Source organism: Diachasmimorpha longicaudata, chromosome 5, assembly GCF_034640455.1.
Source record: "Diachasmimorpha longicaudata isolate KC_UGA_2023 chromosome 5, iyDiaLong2, whole genome shotgun sequence".
NCBI classification, from domain to species: Eukaryota; Metazoa; Arthropoda; class Insecta; order Hymenoptera; family Braconidae; genus Diachasmimorpha; species Diachasmimorpha longicaudata.
The window spans coordinates 2,935,468-2,955,197 of record NC_087229.1 but is presented as its reverse complement, the minus strand read 5'-3'; the positions used below and the strand labels follow the sequence as shown (position 1 = coordinate 2,955,197).

At 39.7% G+C, this 19,730-nt stretch overlaps 3 protein-coding genes across 3 annotated transcripts; all 3 read right to left on the bottom strand.

The window, feature by feature from the left end:
- Positions 1–122: 122 nt before the first annotated feature.
- On the bottom strand, positions 123–19,633 carry LOC135162667 (uncharacterized). The gene is made up of 17 exons (XM_064121382.1): positions 19,277–19,633; positions 19,045–19,215; positions 18,699–18,974; positions 17,965–18,088; positions 17,495–17,805; positions 12,305–12,524; positions 11,741–12,172; positions 11,452–11,610; positions 11,263–11,368; positions 9,095–11,074; positions 2,422–2,742; positions 2,209–2,345; positions 1,824–2,113; positions 1,396–1,594; positions 1,198–1,337; positions 1,002–1,116; positions 123–939 (listed from the first exon to the last, which is right to left on the bottom strand). Coding segments are annotated over exons 1-17 (5,145 nt in total). The 5' UTR covers positions 19,278–19,633; the 3' UTR covers positions 123–776.
- On the bottom strand, positions 3,109–8,863 carry LOC135162657 (uncharacterized). Its single transcript, XM_064121357.1, has one exon. The coding sequence runs from the start codon at positions 8,744–8,746 to the stop codon at positions 3,215–3,217; it is 5,532 nt and encodes a 1,843-aa protein (XP_063977427.1). The 5' UTR covers positions 8,747–8,863; the 3' UTR covers positions 3,109–3,214.
- LOC135162663 (putative odorant receptor 85d) lies at positions 13,834–15,886 on the bottom strand. Its single transcript, XM_064121367.1, has 6 exons — positions 15,443–15,886; positions 14,785–15,191; positions 14,531–14,630; positions 14,372–14,473; positions 14,141–14,299; positions 13,834–14,059 (listed from the first exon to the last, which is right to left on the bottom strand). The coding sequence occupies exons 1-6, from the start codon at positions 15,722–15,724 to the stop codon at positions 13,988–13,990; spliced, it is 1,122 nt and encodes a 373-aa protein (XP_063977437.1). The 5' UTR covers positions 15,725–15,886; the 3' UTR covers positions 13,834–13,987.
- Positions 19,634–19,730: the final 97 nt, after the last annotated feature.

The following is a 19,730-nucleotide window of genomic DNA, read 5'->3' as shown; positions in this document are numbered from 1 at the left end:
AAGCCCCGAGGGTTTCACTCAATGAGTAAAACCATCGCTGCACAGACGACTTCGGCCAAAAACGTCGAGAATTACTTCTTAACTGGGCTATTGAGACCTATTCAACCCTTCATCAACCTCACCTGTGGCTTGAAGTACAAAGTACGTCTAAAACTTCGTTGCAATGACTGCTTCTTCTTCTGGGACAAGGGACGATTGACAGTTCGGTGTCATACTCACCCCAGGCACAAGCAGGCGCAAATTCTCAAGCCAGAGAAGAAAACCTGGATTTTAACTTCTGTATCACAGACGAAGAAGAGACTGTGGTAATTTTTTAAGGTTTATTACACTGTGTATATAATATCGAATAAAATACAAACGTTAGTTTATTGAGAGTCACTATTGCTGGTCGTCACTTCACGAGAACCTTTGGATGATATCGGATGAAATTTTTTTGTTGATTTTTTTTTTGCGAGTGATTTTCGAACGTTTTTGGGGAGAGGCAGGGCGTAGTAAATTATCGAATTTGTGTTATCATTCTTGAAACATGTCTTTTGCCAAATAGTCTCCTGGCGATTTGGAGAATTTGTCCAGACCTAGAACAATTGAGTTTGTGTATTGACATCTCCTGAACGACATCTGGGCCGCGATAGCTATTCGATCATATCCAGTTATTGGGATGTTGGGGAGACAAAGTCGAAGAAGTTTGATAACATTTCATTATTTTGGGCATATTTCAGTGAATAATTCCGCTATAATGTACTTTTTTGAATAAATGATATTCAATGGACATTGTTTTATATAAAAAAATGAATTATTACTTTCTTGCAGTATTCAGCCCACGAGGCTAACAAATTGTGTTCTCCATCGGTTCGAAAGGTCTTGAACTTATCGAATTGTTTCATAGCCATCCTGAATTGACCTCGCACCATGTAAAAATAAGCCCTCAATAGAGTATATCTAGAAATCAGGTGAAATGAGAAATTTCCTCCTATCCTTGCAACTTCATTTCAATCTCTTACCTGAAGATACAGACTTTTATGAATCTCTTGATCTTTCCAGCTATCTTGAACTGTCGTTCTATCTCTAACAACGTATCTCTCATTGCTTTCGAGTTTCGACTATCCTTCTTGTGCACTGAACAGTAGCAATGTAAAATTGATATTTATATTTTAAAGTTAAATTCCATTCCCATGGAACCAGTAGAAAAGTTACTACCGTAATAAATGATGAGTCCCTCCAGATTTTTTAAAGCAGTTACTCCAGTCAGCACATTCAGTTCATGGATTGAGTAATTGATGGAGACTCGCCTCTGTTTCCAGATAATAGCTCGTTCCCAGTCACCCATCCTCACACACCTAGATGTAAGCAGTAATGACTCACCTTGTTAAACGGAAGAATTTATATTTCATTTACCAAAGCCACATGGACGTGAAGAATCTTTTCTTTGCTTCGGGATCATTCAAATGAAGTTCAGGCTCTCCCTCTCTCTGATAAAATTTCTCGCACTCGTTAAAATGAGTTATGGTAATCCCACAGTCCAGTTGCAGATCAATACAGAAAGCGTAGTACCATAAACGACCGGATTGATCGATGATAGAATTAGATATTGATTCTAAAGGAGCAAATTACAAGTTTGTGTCATAAAAACCTCTAAGGCCATCTTAAACAAAATCTGTTAATATTCCCTTTAGCAAATTCTATTGTTATATGACGTGGAGTCTCTACTTTTGAAGAGTTAAATATTTAAATTGAAACCAATACCTCCCATAGTCATATCTACTACGCTGATCAGAGAAATAATTGCATCGTTAATGTTCAAATTTTAATTGAAACTGTCGTACCTAACTCTCCCATCAATGACACGATTTTCTCGATTTTCTTTTCAACCATCAGTGACTGTATTATTCTTGGAAAAATCATCAATTCTTGTCTCACGGATTTAACAGTTCTTGCCAATCTCATAGCAATATTTCCTAGGTGAATAGCTTGCACTCTTTCTTCTCTGAGTAATCGGGAGAAAGAAATGTTTGTGTACAATTCAATAATTGCTGTTAATTCTTGAAGTTCTAGGGCATCTACTCTCTGATTGCAGAACGATATTCCACTGTTTTCGAGCCAGGGAATCATACTTCTGCAATTAAAGCAATTATGGATCAATTTTACCGTTTGATTGTAACGGAGGAAAAGCTCTAATGAAATTATTAAATTTAGGGGTGAATATGTTACTGGTATTGATAATTATCAGCAATGATTATCATATTAGCAAATGCATGGCACATCGTCACAAAATTATTATTTGATGTTAATGCGGAATTCAGACTCCAGATTGCGGCCAGTCTTGCATGATCGTGCATTTCTTTCATCTGCAAGAAAGAATATTCTTCTGTAGCTAGATCTTAAAATTTTTTCATCCGTGCTGGTGTATTTATGTACAAGTACCCTGAAAACGATAAATAATTGCGAGAGACATATGGCCAGTTGATCATTATAATCCGCAGCATCTCCCTCGTCCATTCCCACTAAGTACTTGCCCCAGTACCTCAGCATGACTTTCTGATATCCTAGAAGTATTTTTGACTTAATATTGATCATGGGTGTTGTCTTCGGGAAATCGTATCTCAACGTTTCCACAGCATCTGCAAAACACTTCAACGCCTCATCCACAAGCCGGATCTGAAGATGACACTTGCCTTGGAGAGTCCTGATCTTCGCTTTCAGAAGAGGAAACCTCACCAATTCATCTTCATCCCCTTTGAAAATCTGTCCGAGTGAAATGCTTTGGAAGTAACAGGCTATTTTTTTCATTTCATCCCAGAAATTACTTAGAAATTTTTTCATTCTACTCTTAGATGTATTTACGAATTAACGTTTTGTCATTTGAGAGAGATTAGAAGGGTTGTTTCATTAGATAAATCACTCGACTACTAGATGCTTGGACGAAATTATGCCTTAGTTTCCCAGAGAATTCTCTGGGGAGCAATTATGTTGATTATTTATAGGAATTTGGTACGTATTTGACGCAAATCAAATTCTAGTTATTATTTGCTAACATTTTTCGACTAAAGATCTATTGAAAATTGTTATTGTAAAGATATTTTTCTTCAACCATGAGAGGCCATCCAGGAGGGACCAATCAAAATAAAGACCTTGAAAAACACTCGGAGTTTTAAGAAATTATGATTTAATTATCTTCAAAATACATTGAATTGGATTCTGTTGTGTTATTGATAATTCAGTCAAACGCGTCTACATCATGATCGTCACCCGTCTTGGTTTTATCTACACTTTCCATTGTAGGTTCTGTCTTAATAACCCCACCCGTACCAGCGGCATCAGGCACATCTACATCAACTTCAATAAACTCAAGAATGTCCTGCGTAGTGTCTGCCTGAGCTACTGGTTGAATAAATTCACTAGAATTATTGACATCAACACCTGCAAAAGGGTCCGGCAACGGTTGATGTTCTGGAATACAGACGTTAGAAGGAGACATTGATATGAACTCAGGCCCAATGTCAAGTTCCTCTGTCATGTCTTCACTGCTGTCACCATCATACTCATTAACAACATTTACAGTATTTCGATGGTTTTCCGAATTTTTCGAGGGCAATTCCAACGCGAGGGTTTTCCTCTTCTTGCTCATGTGTTTCTTTCCATCTGTGACCGCCTGAATAAGATCTTGAGATAAAGCCTCCGCGGATTTCTTGCACTCATAATTTTTCCGCCCTTCTCCATCAGTACCAGCCACTACTGTCACATAAAAATCATTCAAGTCATCCGGAACCAACAGTTCTGCTGTTGAATTTAATGAGAGATCTTGATTTGTCACTTCTAAAATTCGATTCCTCAGGATTAACGCTGCTTTTTGCAGAATTTCTGCTTCTTCGAGACGTGAAAAAGCCTCGTCATCTAATCCTTCATGATATGGAGGGGACACGACTCTCCTGTCATGCACAGTGACCATTTTAATTCGATTTCCAAAGGTGTTCAATACTTCAGCCTCTAAATCCTTTTTTGTACATATGTTGCAATATGTATCCAAGGTCTCCTCTTCAATTTTCTGCAATGCGTCCAGATAATAATAGTAGATAGACGTGAGGAAGTAACACTGTCCTCTCTGGATGACGTTGTCTTCGATAATTTGGGAGATTTCTGCGTAGGCAGCCTGATGGGGATCCCTGTTGACATGCCAACCTATTTGGGGAGGTTCCACGGGTTGTTTAGCTTTATTATGGTATGCCATTTTGCAGCTCCTGTGGTATGACACATCTTGTGTAGCCAGAGTATCAAATCTTTCCAGAATGTCCGGATCTTCTACTGCTGTGGAATATCCTTCGACAATGGCTTTGAGAGACTGTTTATCACCCATTCGAAGCGACTCGGTAGTCCCCTTGTATTTTTTTTTATTTCTTCCACAGAAAAAACAAAGGGCAGCATTTTTTTGGAAAACATTTGTATTTTCTGCTGTTGTATCGTTGTTGCTCCATAACTGATGTTGGTCATGATAAGAACTTTCTCCTGTGAATGAAATTTCCAGCGTCGGAGGTTGTTTATCATTAACGGATTCCGTTCCTTGACGATAACCGCGTGTCAAAGCAGTGAAGTACTTGTAACATTTGGTGTGGTATCCATCAGTATTATTGACAAAAGTGGGCAAGATGACGTCTTTGAATTTTAATTGATTGTCTTTACGAATTTGCAAAACTTCTTTGCATCTTTGCAATGATCTTTCCGTGAATAATATCGATCTCTCATTCTTATATTCATCACAAATGACGCAGTTGATCTGGGAAGAAGTATTTTCCTCCAGATTATCTACTAGATCATCAGGTGATGGTGATCCTGGTTGTGATTTTTGAAGTTGATGAGGTCTATTTTTCGGTCGGTATGACTGCGGCAGTGCAGTAAAGTACTTGTAACACTTCGGATGATATCCATCAATTGTATTGAGCCCAGAGGGCAGAATTACCTCTTTGAATTTCAATTCATTATCTTTCCGAACTTGCAGCACTTCCTTGCATCGCTGCAGCGATCTTTCTGTAAATAATATCGATCGTTCATTCTTAGATTCATCACAAATAACGCACGTTATCTTGGAAAAAGTCGTATATTCCTCCAGGTTGTCTGCGGGATCATCAGCGGATGGCGATGATGCGTGCATTCTTCGCAGAACTTGATAATACAGATTCTGGCTATTTTCTACTCCACCTGACATTCTCAGCTGTGTAGACTGCTCTCCAGGAGCGAATTGCGATTCCTTACGATATAAATGCGGCAACGTAATGAAACAATGATAACACTTGTAATGGTACCCGTCAGTAGTGTTAACACAAGAGGGCAAAAGTACGTCTTTGAATTTTAAATCATTGATTTTACGAATTAACAGGATTTCCTTGCACTTTTGCAATGATCCTTCTGTAAATAATATTGATCTCTCACCATTGTATTCCTCACAAATGACACACGTGATGTCAGAAGATTCCATATGTTCATCAAGATCGTCAGCTGGACGATCAGCTGATGGCTGCATGTTAATCAAGAATTGATGAGTATTTTCGACTGAAGTTGAAACTCCCAGCGTCGAGGGGTGCTCTCCATTGATGGATCTGAATTTTTCGCGATGGGCCATTGGCACTGCTGTAAAGTACTTATAACATCTGGGATGGTATCCATGGCTAGTATTGACCCAAGCTGGCAAGCTGATGTGTCTGAATTTTAATTTATGTTCTTTACGAATCTCCAGTACTTCCTTACATTTTCGCAATGACCTCTCCGTGAATAATATTGATCTTTCGGTTCTGTAGTTATCACAAATAACACATATTATCTTAGAAGACTTGTCAGCTGACGGCGTCGATACAGTTTGGTGATGGTGGCGATGAGATTTTTTTTTTCCACGATATGAATTTGGTAATGCAGTGAAATATTTGTAGCACGTGGGATGATATCCATCAATATTATTGACACAAGAGGGTAAGATTACACTGCCAAATTTTAATTTTCGCTTTTTACGAACTTGTAACACTTTCTTGCATCTTTGCAGTGATGTCTCTGTAAAAACTAGCACTCGTCTTCCATTCCTATGTTCACCACAAACAACGCATCTACCCTGAGAGTGGGCTACATTCTGGTCAGAATTTTCTAGGATATGCTCAACTGTTAATTGTGGTTTCGTCACTAGTTGATGGTTATTTTCTCCTGCAGTTGCACCTCCCAACGTTGCGGATTGATCTTCATTAACGAATTTTAGCGCATCGCGATATGAATGGGGTAATGTTGTAAAATACTTGTAGCATCTTAAATGGTATCCATGGGTATTATTGATACATGGTGGTAAAGTAACGTTTTCAAATTTTAATGCCTTGTTTTTACGAACTTTCAGTACCTCCCTGCATTTTTGCAATGATCTTTCGGTAAATAATATCGACCTTTCATTCCTGTATTCATTACAAATGAAGCATATGGCCTTGGAAGACGTCATATGTTTCCCCAGATTCTCCACTGGGTCATCAGCTGATGGTGGCGATGGCTGGATTTTCACCAGGGCTGGAGGCCGTCGATGATGGATATTATCTGCCGATGATGGAGTTCTCAATGTTTTGGATTGTTCTTTAGGAATGGATTTGGGTTTTTCACGGCATGTGTGTGGTAATGTAGTAAAGTACTTGTAACACTTGGCATGGTATCCATCGGTCGTATTGACCCAAAAGGGCAATATAACGTTTTTGAATTTTAATTTATTATTTTTACGAATTTGAAGGACTTTCTTACATCTTTGCAGTGACTTTTGTGTAAATAACATTGACTTTTCGTCCCTGTGAACATTACAAATGACGCACGCGATCCTAGAGGGCGTCATGTATTCCTCGATGTTCTTCGCCAGATTATTAGCTCGTGAAATATCCATCGTTCCAAATTGTGCTGCCCTAGCGGATTTCATCTCCTCGCGATGTATCTGCGTCAATGCGTTAAAACTCTTGTAGCATATTGAATGGTATCCATCGGTGGTGTTGACTTTTAACGGTAAAATTACATTTTCAAATTTTAATTGATTCTTTTTACGAATTCGTAGGACTTCATGACACTTTCGCAATGATTTTTCCGTAAATAAAATCAATCTCAAGTTTTTACGTAGACCACAGATGACGCACACGATGTCAGGGGACGTCTCAGTTTCACTCGGGTTATTCGCCAAGGGATCAGCAGACAACGACGTTGGCTGCTTGTTCATCAGTACTTCGTCATGTTTGTTATGAATATTTTCAAGTGTAGGGGCAGCTTCCATGGTTGAGGGGTGGTCCCTAGAAGTGGATCCGACTTTTCGACGATCTGAACGTCTGAATGCAGTGAAGTTAGCATAACACTGGGGGTGGTATCCATGGGTCTCATTGATAGCAGAGGGCAAGACAATATTCTTGAATTTCAATCCCATGTCCTTACGAAGGTCGAAGGCCTCCGTACACTTTTGCAGTGACTTTTCGGTGAAGACCAGCGCTTTTTCGTCCGTATATTCATTACAGAGGATACACGTGACGCTTGTAGACGTGACATGTCCCTCGACATTGTCAGCCAGAGCATCAGTGGCTGCTCTGGGTTCTTCTTCCGTGATGGATTCAGGTTTTTTACGGTATGAACGCATCAATGCAGTGAAGTTGCCGTAGCACTTGGGGTGGTAGCCCTCGGTGAGGCTCGTAAGGGACGGTAAAATGACATCCCTGTATTTCAATCCATTCTCTTTACGAACTTTTAATGCACCACTGCACTTCTGTAATGACTTTTCTGTGAATAATATCGTGTTCTCGCCCCTGCATTGGCCACAAATGACACATGTGATCGTCGAGGACTCGGAATTCTCCTCTGGATCGACAGCTGATGGCGATGGGGGCTCGGTTTTTATCAACAGCTGATGGAATTCCCCGGGAGCGTGAGGGCTTTGCTCGGAGGTGGAGGGTTCCAGTGCTGCGGATTCGCTGGCAGAAATCGATTTGGGATTTTCAGGGATTATGGAGGTCAGTTCAATGAAGGTGTTGTAACAATCGGAGTGATATCCATCGGTGATGCTGACAGCAGACGGTAAAATAACATCGGCGAATTTTAATTCATTGTCTTGACGAAATTTCAATACTTCACTACATTTTTCCAAGGACCTTTCGTTGAATAATATTGTTCTTGAGTCTTTACGTACACCACAAAAAACGCATATAATTTTTGATAAACGTATCAAAGTTGATAGTCTCTTATAGCATTTAGCGTGGTACCTATCTCTCAGACCAACGCTGGATGGCCAAATTACATGTTTGAATTTCAGCTGATACTCTTTACGAATTTGTAACATAACATTGCATTTGTCCATTAACGTTTGGCTGAATAATGTTGGTCTTTTGCTGCCATACTTGGTGCAAAGGACACATCTGATTGCTGGCTTCATTCGTTTTTCCTTGAAGAATTGTTCGTTCCCACGGTATATCCTCATCAATGCCGTAAAAGTTCCATAACACTTGACATGATATCCATCGGTCAGATTGACAGAAGAGGGCAATATGATGTCTCTAAATTTCAATCCATTGTCTTGCCGAATTTTCAACACTTCAATGCACTTTTCCAATGACTTTTTAGTAAACAATATCAACTTTTCGTCCTCACGTTTAACCCCACAAATAACGCACGTAATGTCAAAGCGCCACAATTTGCAAGTAACATCATTTGACGGAGTAACATGCTCGATTAAACTCGTGCCAGCAAAAACCGGCTCCTCCGAATTCATGCTACGGTCCCAACGTCCAAACCGGGTTCCGGGTTTTTTTTTATTAATACCAGAGAAAGAAGTATTTAGCGTAAGCGACAATTAGAACCGACCGAACTAGAATATGACAGAGGCATGACTCTGAGGGAATTCTCTCCGAGCAATGATGGAGCGGCTTAGAGGCCATCGTCCATCTGGCGGATCATTGGAGTAGTAGAACAAAGAGAAGGATGGTAAGGAAGGGAGGAATCGATCAGTTAAATTTCCTCGGCTAAAGGAGTGCAGGGGGGGGGGTGTGGAATGGATTGGTTATGGTTGGATTAAAGAGGTAATCGATGCAATATATTCACGGAAACATAATCTTAATACCTGTCCCAGAATCTCCTCAGCATCGCAAAGCAGTTTAGTAGCATAAGCCACGTTGCAGGTCTCCAACAGAACCTCCACAAATTCCAGAATAGTCGTAAGAGTCTTGTCCTTCCTGTCAATTCCCCTACAATGTTCCAAAATTTGTGCATAAGCATTAATCAGAATCAAATTGCACTGACAATCCCTGAAATCGACGGTCTCAAAGGTATTGGGGATCACCAGTCCCACCGAATGGCTGAGAACCAACGAAGTCCGTCTCCCCATTTTCCGCTGTGCAGGATCGTCTCTATCGGTAACATCGGAGGTCCCCTCACCGAAGTCCGATAGTTCCTCATAATCATTTATCATCCTCTTCGACTCCCTACCATTTTCCTCATAGACTTTCCCCATCAACTTCGTGAAAAACCCTTTTCCACAGGGGCCACACCTCCGAGTGTTCCTCTGGAGGTACTTCAACGCCTTCTTATGTAGCTCGATTTTTTGGTACTCCGTTAATAACCGGTACGTCGTCTCTCTGAATTTAGCAATCTTGAACCTCATCAGGCGACAATCAGCGTACACCGGGAAGCCATCCAGCCCCGTTCTACCTCCGACCCTGGGACATGCACACTTGATCTCAGTTCCCAGATGAGGGCTCTTGATGTTTCTAAAGAACATTATGGGCGCATTACTCCTGGCGAAATCACCAGCAGCGCACCCCAAAATTCTCATATTAAACAAATTGACAACTGCAACAGCTACGTCATAAGCAGACGATTCGACCATTAATTTCTCCAGCATTGACCTGTCGACAGTCTCTCCCAGCACTGCTGCGCATTTCAGAAGGTATTGATCAAGAGGAGTGAGTGAGTCAAAGAGTTTGAGGATCAATACGTCCATCGTAACTTCTGGCGTAACTTCATCTAGGATTGAAATGTTGGGAACTAGGCAGACATCAATTGAGTCTGGTTTATCAGCTAGATCTGGTGATGTCTCGTCATATGGGATGTCACTGATGCGATTTGAGCTTCTGGGATTATCTTCGAAGGCTTCTGATGATGCCTGCCGATGACCTACATTCTCCCCCTGTCTCTGATAATCATGGATCTGGTTTTTTGATGACCTTTCCTGATTTCGCATAGGATCTGATTGTCTTTCGTGATGATTACCATCCTCTGGCGGTGCCTCACCATCATCATCATCAGTAGTAAATTCCTTTTTATGGTCGACACAAATGTAACTCTCTCCGTAAGTAGCTTGATACATCCTCCAGCCGTCAGTTGGCTCATCAATGGTCTCATCAGTTTCACCGTTGTAGATGTTACTTCGGTTCCTTTGTTCCAACATTATGGCTGGGGGAGCCACAAGGCCCGTCTCCTTCAGACGATTCTTGGGGATCTGATTCAATTGAATACCCCCAATTTGTAGTAGACTCAACAGATAGCTCTCAATCCATCCAGGATTCCCCATACTTTTCTCCTGGATCACCTTCTCCAGTTCCGCAGGAATGGCTGAGACATGCAGCAGCTGACAGGCTAAACCTGCATGGAACCACTTGTCCAAACCCATTAGGTCAATTATTTTTGCTTTCTCTAGGATTTTGGAGATCTGGCGCTTACGATCGGTTATCTCCATCTCGCCGAATGTGAAGACGAAGAAAATGTTCTCGTGCTCGATGATGGTGGGGAGGAGGGAGAGGGACTCACTGTCGGCGTTGTCAGCGTCGTCTGTTATCACGACCCAGGGATGGGTGAAGCAGGATTGTGCGAGTTTGAAGATTAGCTTTTGAAGAATCGATCGGCGGTCGGAGAACGTGAGGTTTAGGTAGTAGGAGGACACTCGATATTTGACGTTGAAGACGGGGTTGAGGGCGCAGAGGAACTCGGGGTAGCGGAGAAATTTCAGGTGGTAAAGGAGAGTATTCTCACGGGTCTGGGAGGTCGTCGAGGCCGTGAATTGGAGGGGAGCGCTGAAGATGAGGTGAATGAGACCGAAAGGTGTCTGAGGGATTTGAAAATTAACTTCACTGAGTAATATTCCTTGGACGGACTATGTAATATATTATTTGAATAGTTGGCAATTCAAGTCTATGAGATTCTGCCGGTCAAATGACAAGCCGTTGACCCTGACGCTTCTCGGGAAAAATGTATATGAAAAATAATCTCTGGCATTGAAGAAATGATCTCTACCTCTTTATCAGCTGTGATGAGATTAATGTAATTGCAGGCAATGTCCTTGGGAATTTCTCCAGATATTTCATCGAGTAGTCGGGACTTTCCGATTCTCGGTTCACCCCTGAAGCGTAGTCTTATGGATTTCTGGTTCTAACGCGAGGGGAGTTCTCCATATTTTTATTATTATTATTCAAACTTACTCACCGAATGATCAGAACGTTAAGCGATTTTTTTGATTGATTTCCTTTAGACTTCGATTTAAAATTCTTTCTTACATCAGCGAACATCAGTTTAAATAATTTCATCTCTATTTCTCGTCCTAGTAATGGATATAGATTGGAAATCAGTTCGGTATCGTCGGGTCTACAATTGTATTGACAAAGTAGAGGACATTATTTCAGTGGTAATTACAGAGGAAAATTATTTTCTAAATAATTAGGGAGTTTTTGATTCAAAGTTCTGCTGTACTGATTTCGTAATTCAGAGTACTCACTTTGACTTCTCTAAAAATTCGTATATGGGTCCAACATGAGTAATTCCTTTGAGGTCCTTGGGCTCCTGCAGCATGAAATGTCTCGCTTGGAGTCTCGAGTGGAGAAAGCTCTCCCGGTCGCAGACAACTTTATTGTTGTAGGCAACCATCAATCTCGCAGCTTTGTTAACAGCCATTCCAATTACTGTGTACTCTCGACGCAGAACGTGCCCAACGACTCCGCAGTAGGTCATTCCGGTTGTCACTCCAATTGTCACAGATTTAATCCCCTTCACATTGTTCAACTCGTTTTTCAATTTCGCTGCACACCGAAGTCCGATTTGGGACTCGAATTCGTGTTTATCCCCGCGGAGACCGAAGATGCAGAGGAACATGAGGTCTTTGTCGAAGAGGGAGGTTTTATTAACACATCCTTGCATTCCACTGACAATTCTAAACCGTCAAACTATAATAATTAGTACAGGTCTACAGGTGTGGATGTCAGTCAAGACGTTTTTGGGCGAATATTAATAAATAATTTTATTTATTCATGAGTGCAAATCAGTGGCAGGATTCGCTACTTACCCACAAGTGAGTTTGTAAATATCATTTACTAAGGAGATAAGTTTTCTCGGTGAGATATTAGCCGTAACGACATTAAGAAAAATAATGACAACTTGTCGCATTTCTGTTAAATATTCTAAGGGCTCATCCAATTCGACAGATCTCACGACAGGTCTCAATACGTAGCTTTGAAGTTCATCTTTCAATCGCTGCTGGGTCACTTCAATGACTTTAGGTCTGACTGAAAAGGAATATTTATTTGTTAGTTTATTTGATGGCGATGATAAATATAATTAGTGATATCGTTCCCAATCTTTAATATCCGTGTTCATATTGTTCATATCGGCGTTACTATTAAGGATTGGACTGCCAGGTAAATCAGGGAAAAACCTGTTATGCAACCGGCTGATAATACACAAATTCCACTGTGTCCATTGATGCCAGTGAACTCACCGGTTACTATTGCTCTCGATGTTCGTGACTAGCAGCCGTCGTACCAGGTGCATATATACAAGGTGCTCGGCTGGTTAGGGTAGCTGGTGAACAGGCATATTTTGGGGGTGATTTTGAGCCGAAAAGTCCTTTTCCACTTTTCGCTCAGACGCACCCCTGCAGAGATATGGGGGTGAAAAGAACGGCCAATGGGGCGCGAGCATTGTGCGGCTCTCCGTCCGTCTGCCACGGGTAAGCAGTGTGCGTGCTTCCCCTTCTCCTCGGGCGGACGTTCCATTCCGCTAGTGAGTGAGAGTGAGAGAGAGAGAGGGGGGGAAAGATATTTCAAGACAATCCTTTCGCGGAAGGGGGGCGGCTGGGGTGATTAAAAACCGATTATTATTTATATTAGTATTATTTACTAAAATACAAGATTCTGAAAACCACGGGCATCCCCCTTGGCATTCCGCAGCTAATTGTTTAAATATTAATTATCTCATGATGCAGGAGGCCTACAGTATTTTGTTAAGAGATCTTTTTTATTGCAAATTAAATTTACAACAAGAAAGGTCTCTTGACAAAATACTGTAGGCCTCCTGCATCATGAGATAATTAATATTTAAACAATTAGCTGCGGAATGCCAAGGGGGATGCCCGTGGTTTTCAGAATCTTGTATTTTAATAAATAATACTAATATAAATAATAATCGGTTTTTAATCACCCCAGCCCCCCCCCCTTCCGCGAAAGGATTGTCTTGAAATATATTTCCCCCCCTCTCTCTCTCTCACTCTCACTCACTAGCGGAATGGAACGTCCGCCCGAGGAGAAGGGGAAGCACGCACACTGCTTACCCGCGGCACACGGACGGAGAGCCGCACAATGCTCGCGCCCCATTGGCCGTTCTTTTCACCCCCATATCTCTGCAGGGGTGCGTCCGAGCGAAAAGTGGAAAAGGACTTTTCTGCTCAGAATCACCCCCAAAACATGCCTGGTCAGAATCGACACACTTAATCGGAGCACCCTGTATATTTAGATATGTCTAAGCGAATACCCATCCAATTACCAACGAGATAAACTACTTTGTTTATAAATAATTTCACATTTGAATATTGTGGTATATCATTGACAAGTCATTTTATTAAAAATTAATACATTGCTTATGTTTTTCCATGTACATTCTCTACATAACTAAATAAATTTATAACTATCATATAGAAAAAAATAGCTACAAAGATTTATATCTAGGCTGTTTTGCATTGAATTGAATTATTTTACAACTCGTTCTCGATTTTTCGGAAGACGACACGCAGCGTAGTGAAAAATGAATAGGTTGCTGACATATACTAGAACAAATGAAAATATTAACGATTGCATTGCTTACTTCTTTATTTTTTATAAAATTTTCAGCATGACATTGAGCGTACCGTTGCATAATAGTTCATGGATAATTTCGGCACCAATCCACCGATGGAAACTACCGACGGGTTTTGACATTTCTGCATCACGAAAAGTGCTGCGCTGTTCAATTCTTTCGAATTTTGAAACCACGAGGAATCATACAAAGCCCACCCCACTTGTTCGCACTAGGAAATTAGATAAATGTTGAATAGACGAATTCTTTGGTGTGAATCAATTAAACAAAAATTATGAATTACCGCTGTAGTTAAATTCTCTGCAGCCCATGCAACACAGAGAAGTTCTATTGAGTACGCAATTACAATCATGATAAACTGTAGTTTTTCAACTTTGGGTCCATTCTGTGGAAAGTAAAATCAATAACATTCGAACCTTATTTATTAATTTTATATACTTACTCCAATTATAGTTATTTCACCACACAGAATGGACATAGTAGCCATTGCAATTGTTGTCATAACTACGGGACGAACGGTTTTATTGGCTTCATCAATATACCTGTAAATTATGCTTGTCAAATCCAGATTGTTCAAATTTTTGCTGATTCAATAAATATAAAAATAACGATAATAATCTTCCATATTTTTCAGATCTAATACTTCGAACTCATGAATATCTGCTGGGTAGTTAGTGAATATAAGATATTAATTACCAAAGTATATGATGATGCATATGAATGTACGCTTTAAGCTCCTGAACATTGCGGACTTTTTTCATTTTCTCCGCGAGAAGTTCAAGTTGTACGGTTCCATACCAAAGGAGAAGACTCACTTGACAGATAACAGCTGTCGAGGAGGCGCATTGCATAGCTCCTGTGCTTTCCATTACAAACATAATATCGTATGTAGGATGTTTATCCACAGCAAATGGATAAACAAAATTATTCGGTAATAGGCGATCCAGTGTGAAAGGGCCAAGTATATAGCTCAGCGTCGCACTGATGGCCATCAAGTTATAGATCACATGAAGAGGAAATACTCGTTTTAAACAGCTTGAAAATACTTCTCTTTCGTGGGCGTTGGCAGCCTTCACAAATGTTTCCATCTCTTCAATCAAATACTGCAAATCGACCGAAAAAAAAATACAGCGACCAACTTCAGTCTGATTTTCTCATTACCTGAATATTTATTTTTGCGCTTATCTTTTCTTTATTTACTATCAAATTAGTGTATATAATATGCCAATACCAGGGTAAACACCCCCGCATGATGGCCAGGGGCGAACAACTTTTAAATTCCGTTGAAAAGGAATCACTACAATAAGTTCCTAAATTAAGGAAAATTAATTGTTTTCCCCACATTAGTATTCACCTGAAATCGTCGATGATGATATTTTCCAATAACCATTCTACACACGACTTGAGCCAAGCAGAATACGTTGAATGCATTGCGGATAAATAGCCCAAAACTATCTCGCATGTTAAATGTTGTATAAATTGATAGCATCGTTTGCGATACGGAAAAAATCCAAAAACTCCACCACTTAATCTTCTGAATAATTACGCCAACTGGTGTTGATTTCGAACTCTCTGGCCACGTGAATACAATCCAAATTGATAATTTAGTCCATTGAATTACAAATTCCGGAGTCATTTTTATACTTATACTGATACCGCGAATCGTTTAATTTGCAATATGAATCAATTATTCTATACGCTGACAAGCCTCATGCAAATGTCTTTCGAAAATAGTATGTACCCTCAACCGGAATGAGCAATCTATTACGATAGTCTAAATCGCTGAACATTTACCGAGTGCAGAACATTAACTGAGTGACAGTGCACGATATGGTATGATAAACTAAAAGGATATTCCCCTTATTCACGCGTTTATTTCTTGTTTACACTGAGTCTCATTAACCGAAACATCGTCACGCAATAATTAAATAATAATTAAATCAGAGGAAATTATGGTGGTATTGAAAGAACTGGTTTCTTTACTTATCATTTTGTATCAAATATTTTCTATTAAAAATTTCAATAAAATGAATGGTGAACTGATAAAAGGTCAATAAGAATTCAGTAGAATTTTCTAATGAATCCGCTAGTATTATACATTAGTGTTTTTCATTTAAATTCAAATTACTTCCTGGATCCGCTCCAGGAATTTAATATTTCAAAGCCACCGATGACCGCGACTTCCACCTAAGGTTCCTGACACGAATAAGTTTCATTAACCTGTACCTCAGGAAGGACCCTCAGATCTACATAGGGATTTTTCAAAGAATGTTGGATGAGAGGGTGCAGTCCCCTTATGCCCGAAATTTGGATATGTGGACAGAGAGTATTGTCAGAGTGACTGTTTCGTCCTTTTCGGTACGAAAAAGGACGAGGTTGTTTGCATTACATATTTTTGATCATTGAGCAACTCGGATGCGCGGATGGAGAAAAAACATCTTTTTTTTAATATCTGTTGAGGGTGACCCGCTGGAGCTTTAGTCAGAAAATTCCTCGTTCAACAAAGCCACTTCCTTTAAAATTATTCTTAAAACTCATATAGTCTCATACTTCACTCCCATTCGCCGCTCCTTATAATAAAAAAAATTCTCTCAATACTGTCTGCAACCTAATCCCTTGCTAGCCGTGCTTTTATGACTCGAATTTTCCCATTTTACCAGAGAAGGTCACCGATACCTTCTCCAACACAAGCATGCATTTTTTATGGCTAACCTTTTCCTTTGCCCAACACCTCCAAAAAAGTGACAAGACATCAAGATGAGGAAGATTGAAGTGGCCAGGTCAGTCGAATATCATCTAGTGAACAAATAACGTCACTTCGGGATTCTCACGCTCATCCGGGTCACTCCATTTTAACCGGAATTTAAATATTTGAGCAATCAACATAAAAATAAAATCATCGTGTATTTTAAATCCAAATTTATAGTACTGTATTGACTTCTGTTGTAATAACATTAATGTAAAGTAAACTTAATTAAAGTGACAGTTTTTCCAATTTAGTCGTTTTTATTCCTTCAAGTGAGGTTAATTCTTCAGCTTGAGAAGTGCACGGGATAATTTAGTTAATTTCACCCATAGTGACGTCTATCAGCGCAACATGATTGTGCTGATCAAGTAATGAAGTATAAACAATCAATGTATTGTTTAAGAGACCGTTTAGTCTCCAGAAATCAGAGCTGACCCGAACTCCGATAGATACGAAATTCCTAAATTGTTCTTAATCAGTCGGGTGAGAGTTATGATGATTAAGTTATAAATTCAATAATTTCAATACCAGTAAACTATTCATGGGATTTATCCCTTCGATTCTAGACCCCAAATAATGAGAGGTATCTCTCCCAGAAATCGCTATTGTTAAGAAAATAGCCTTTATATTAAATCTCCAAAAAGTTATAAAACTACTTACGAGTATAGTCTGTGTTAAAAGGTGAAGAGAACGTTTTCATTTCACTGCGATTTCTCCTCATTGTCCGCAAGGTATCAGGACCAATGTGATTGAGGACAGATAGCTTAGGGAAGAGCCTCTCACTATTTTGATCTGACTTCGTATCAGTGTTTACGGCGATATCACTGTCCTCATAGATCCCTTTGGCCTGATCTAACATAAGGTTACATGAGAGGATGAGAGTATGTACTCCATCAGGAAGGATTTTGAATACATATTCACTTGGGTCGACCCATTGCCAACTGCTGGGGGCGACGATAATATCACCGCCTCTGAAATTTGGATTTTTGTAATCAATATCTGAGGGTTTATCAGGATGAGAGAAGAAAATTTTAAAGATGTTATCACAGTGTCGTGCGACGAAATTTTTTTGGCAATCGAAATAAATTGAAATATATAAATATGTAATTAAAATTATGATTTTTGTATACTTGCAAAGACCCTCAGCCAATTTAACGTCCCAAACCGGCTGTCCAGTGATGATATAGTGAGAAATCTTCCGGGGATCGCCGATGGACGTGAAGTACGTCCTTCCAGACGCTATCGCCAATTTAACTGTAGGTTTTAAGATTTTTGATAAATGGGACAATAACTTTTAATATTAACAAAAGACTCTTAGAAATTAAGACAAAGATTTTCTGTAAGTTAAGTAAGTTCATTGTGGAACGTAGAGTTTAGCCTATATGTTTATTTTCTATCTTTTATAGTTTTTCCTAGTGGTAATAATTTAGCGTGAAGTGTTTATTATAATTGAGTGATAGTTTTATGGCATGCATGGCTTTTTTGGGGCTTTTGTGTGAGGTCCAGTGGAGACAGTGGGCGGACCGATAAACAATGGATGATTTGTTCTAGTGCAGTGAAGAGGGGGGAACTATAGATGAAAATGAGTGAGATTTGGAAGAGTGGACAGTTTAGTTCGTTTTGAGTTTTCAGAGAGAATAGATTTATTGTAATCGCGGAATATTTTTACCTTTTAATCAACATCACTGTACCAAGTTGATATTTTCTTATTATTATAGTTTTTTTTGAAATAGACTTTTTCACATTTATTTCTTGCCCACCACATTGATCCTACATAGCTATTGTTGAATAAAAAGGCAGTGTAAAAAAGTAAGGATGCCAAGAATTTTCGGGAAATATTTATTGAACTGTTGATTTTTGGTACCTCGGAGGGTCACTCCAACGTCGGTCTCGTATTTTCCGAAGTGCTTTTGAATGATGCAAGCTGTTTGCACCGCTTCAGAAGCTAGATCCCTCATCACTGTCCCCTCATGCAATTTCCACATGACTATGAATGCATCTCCAGAAAATTTCAGGACATCTCCGTGGTGAGAGAGTATTTCCTGGACCATTGGACCTATGTAACTGTTTAGAGTCTCTGTCAGTTTCGAGGGACCTCCCTTCCCTGAATTCGTGTATTTTTCGGTCAGTTCTGTAAAACCTGTTGGTTAAAGTGCAAAACCTGTGAATGGGGAGTTAATGGCAAAAAGAAAAAAAACAAATGAACTCACCTGAAACATCTCCAAGCATCAAGGTAGTGTAATAAGCTCTGGTGCCATAATCTCCATAAAATTCCAGTATTTCATCGGGACACATAGTCGCAAATATTTCAGTATGTTTCTCTATCCTTACCAGTGCGGAAGTTCGGTTTCTCTTTACACTGGTACGAGCATCATTAGCCACTTGAAAATTAGCAGAAAATGACAATTTACTTTCAATGAAATACGACAAGAGGAAACTTACTCTTATTTCTGCAATCTCAGATGTTTCGTTTTAGAGTGAACGATAATGATGGCCAATACATCTTAAAAAGCTAGCGATCTTAATACTTGAACCTAGACCTATATTTTAAAAAAATTGATACTTTAAAAAATATAGTTAAAGATGAATAATTTCCGACCGGTTAATGAGAAACAAATGCTTTCGAGACGGGTTGATACAAAAATGTACATGTCTGAAAGCAAGAAATAAAAAATATAATGAGTGATATCGTTTCCAATCGTTAATATTGGCCGAAATATTGTTCATATCGGCGTTAGCTGTCATGCAGTCGGCTGATAATACAGAGATTCCAGTGTTCATTGATCCCATTGAACTCACCGGTTACTATCGCTCTCTATGCTCGTCACTAGGAGTCATAGTGCCAGACACATATGTATACAACATATGTGACTGGCATGCCTGTCGTGTATATGTA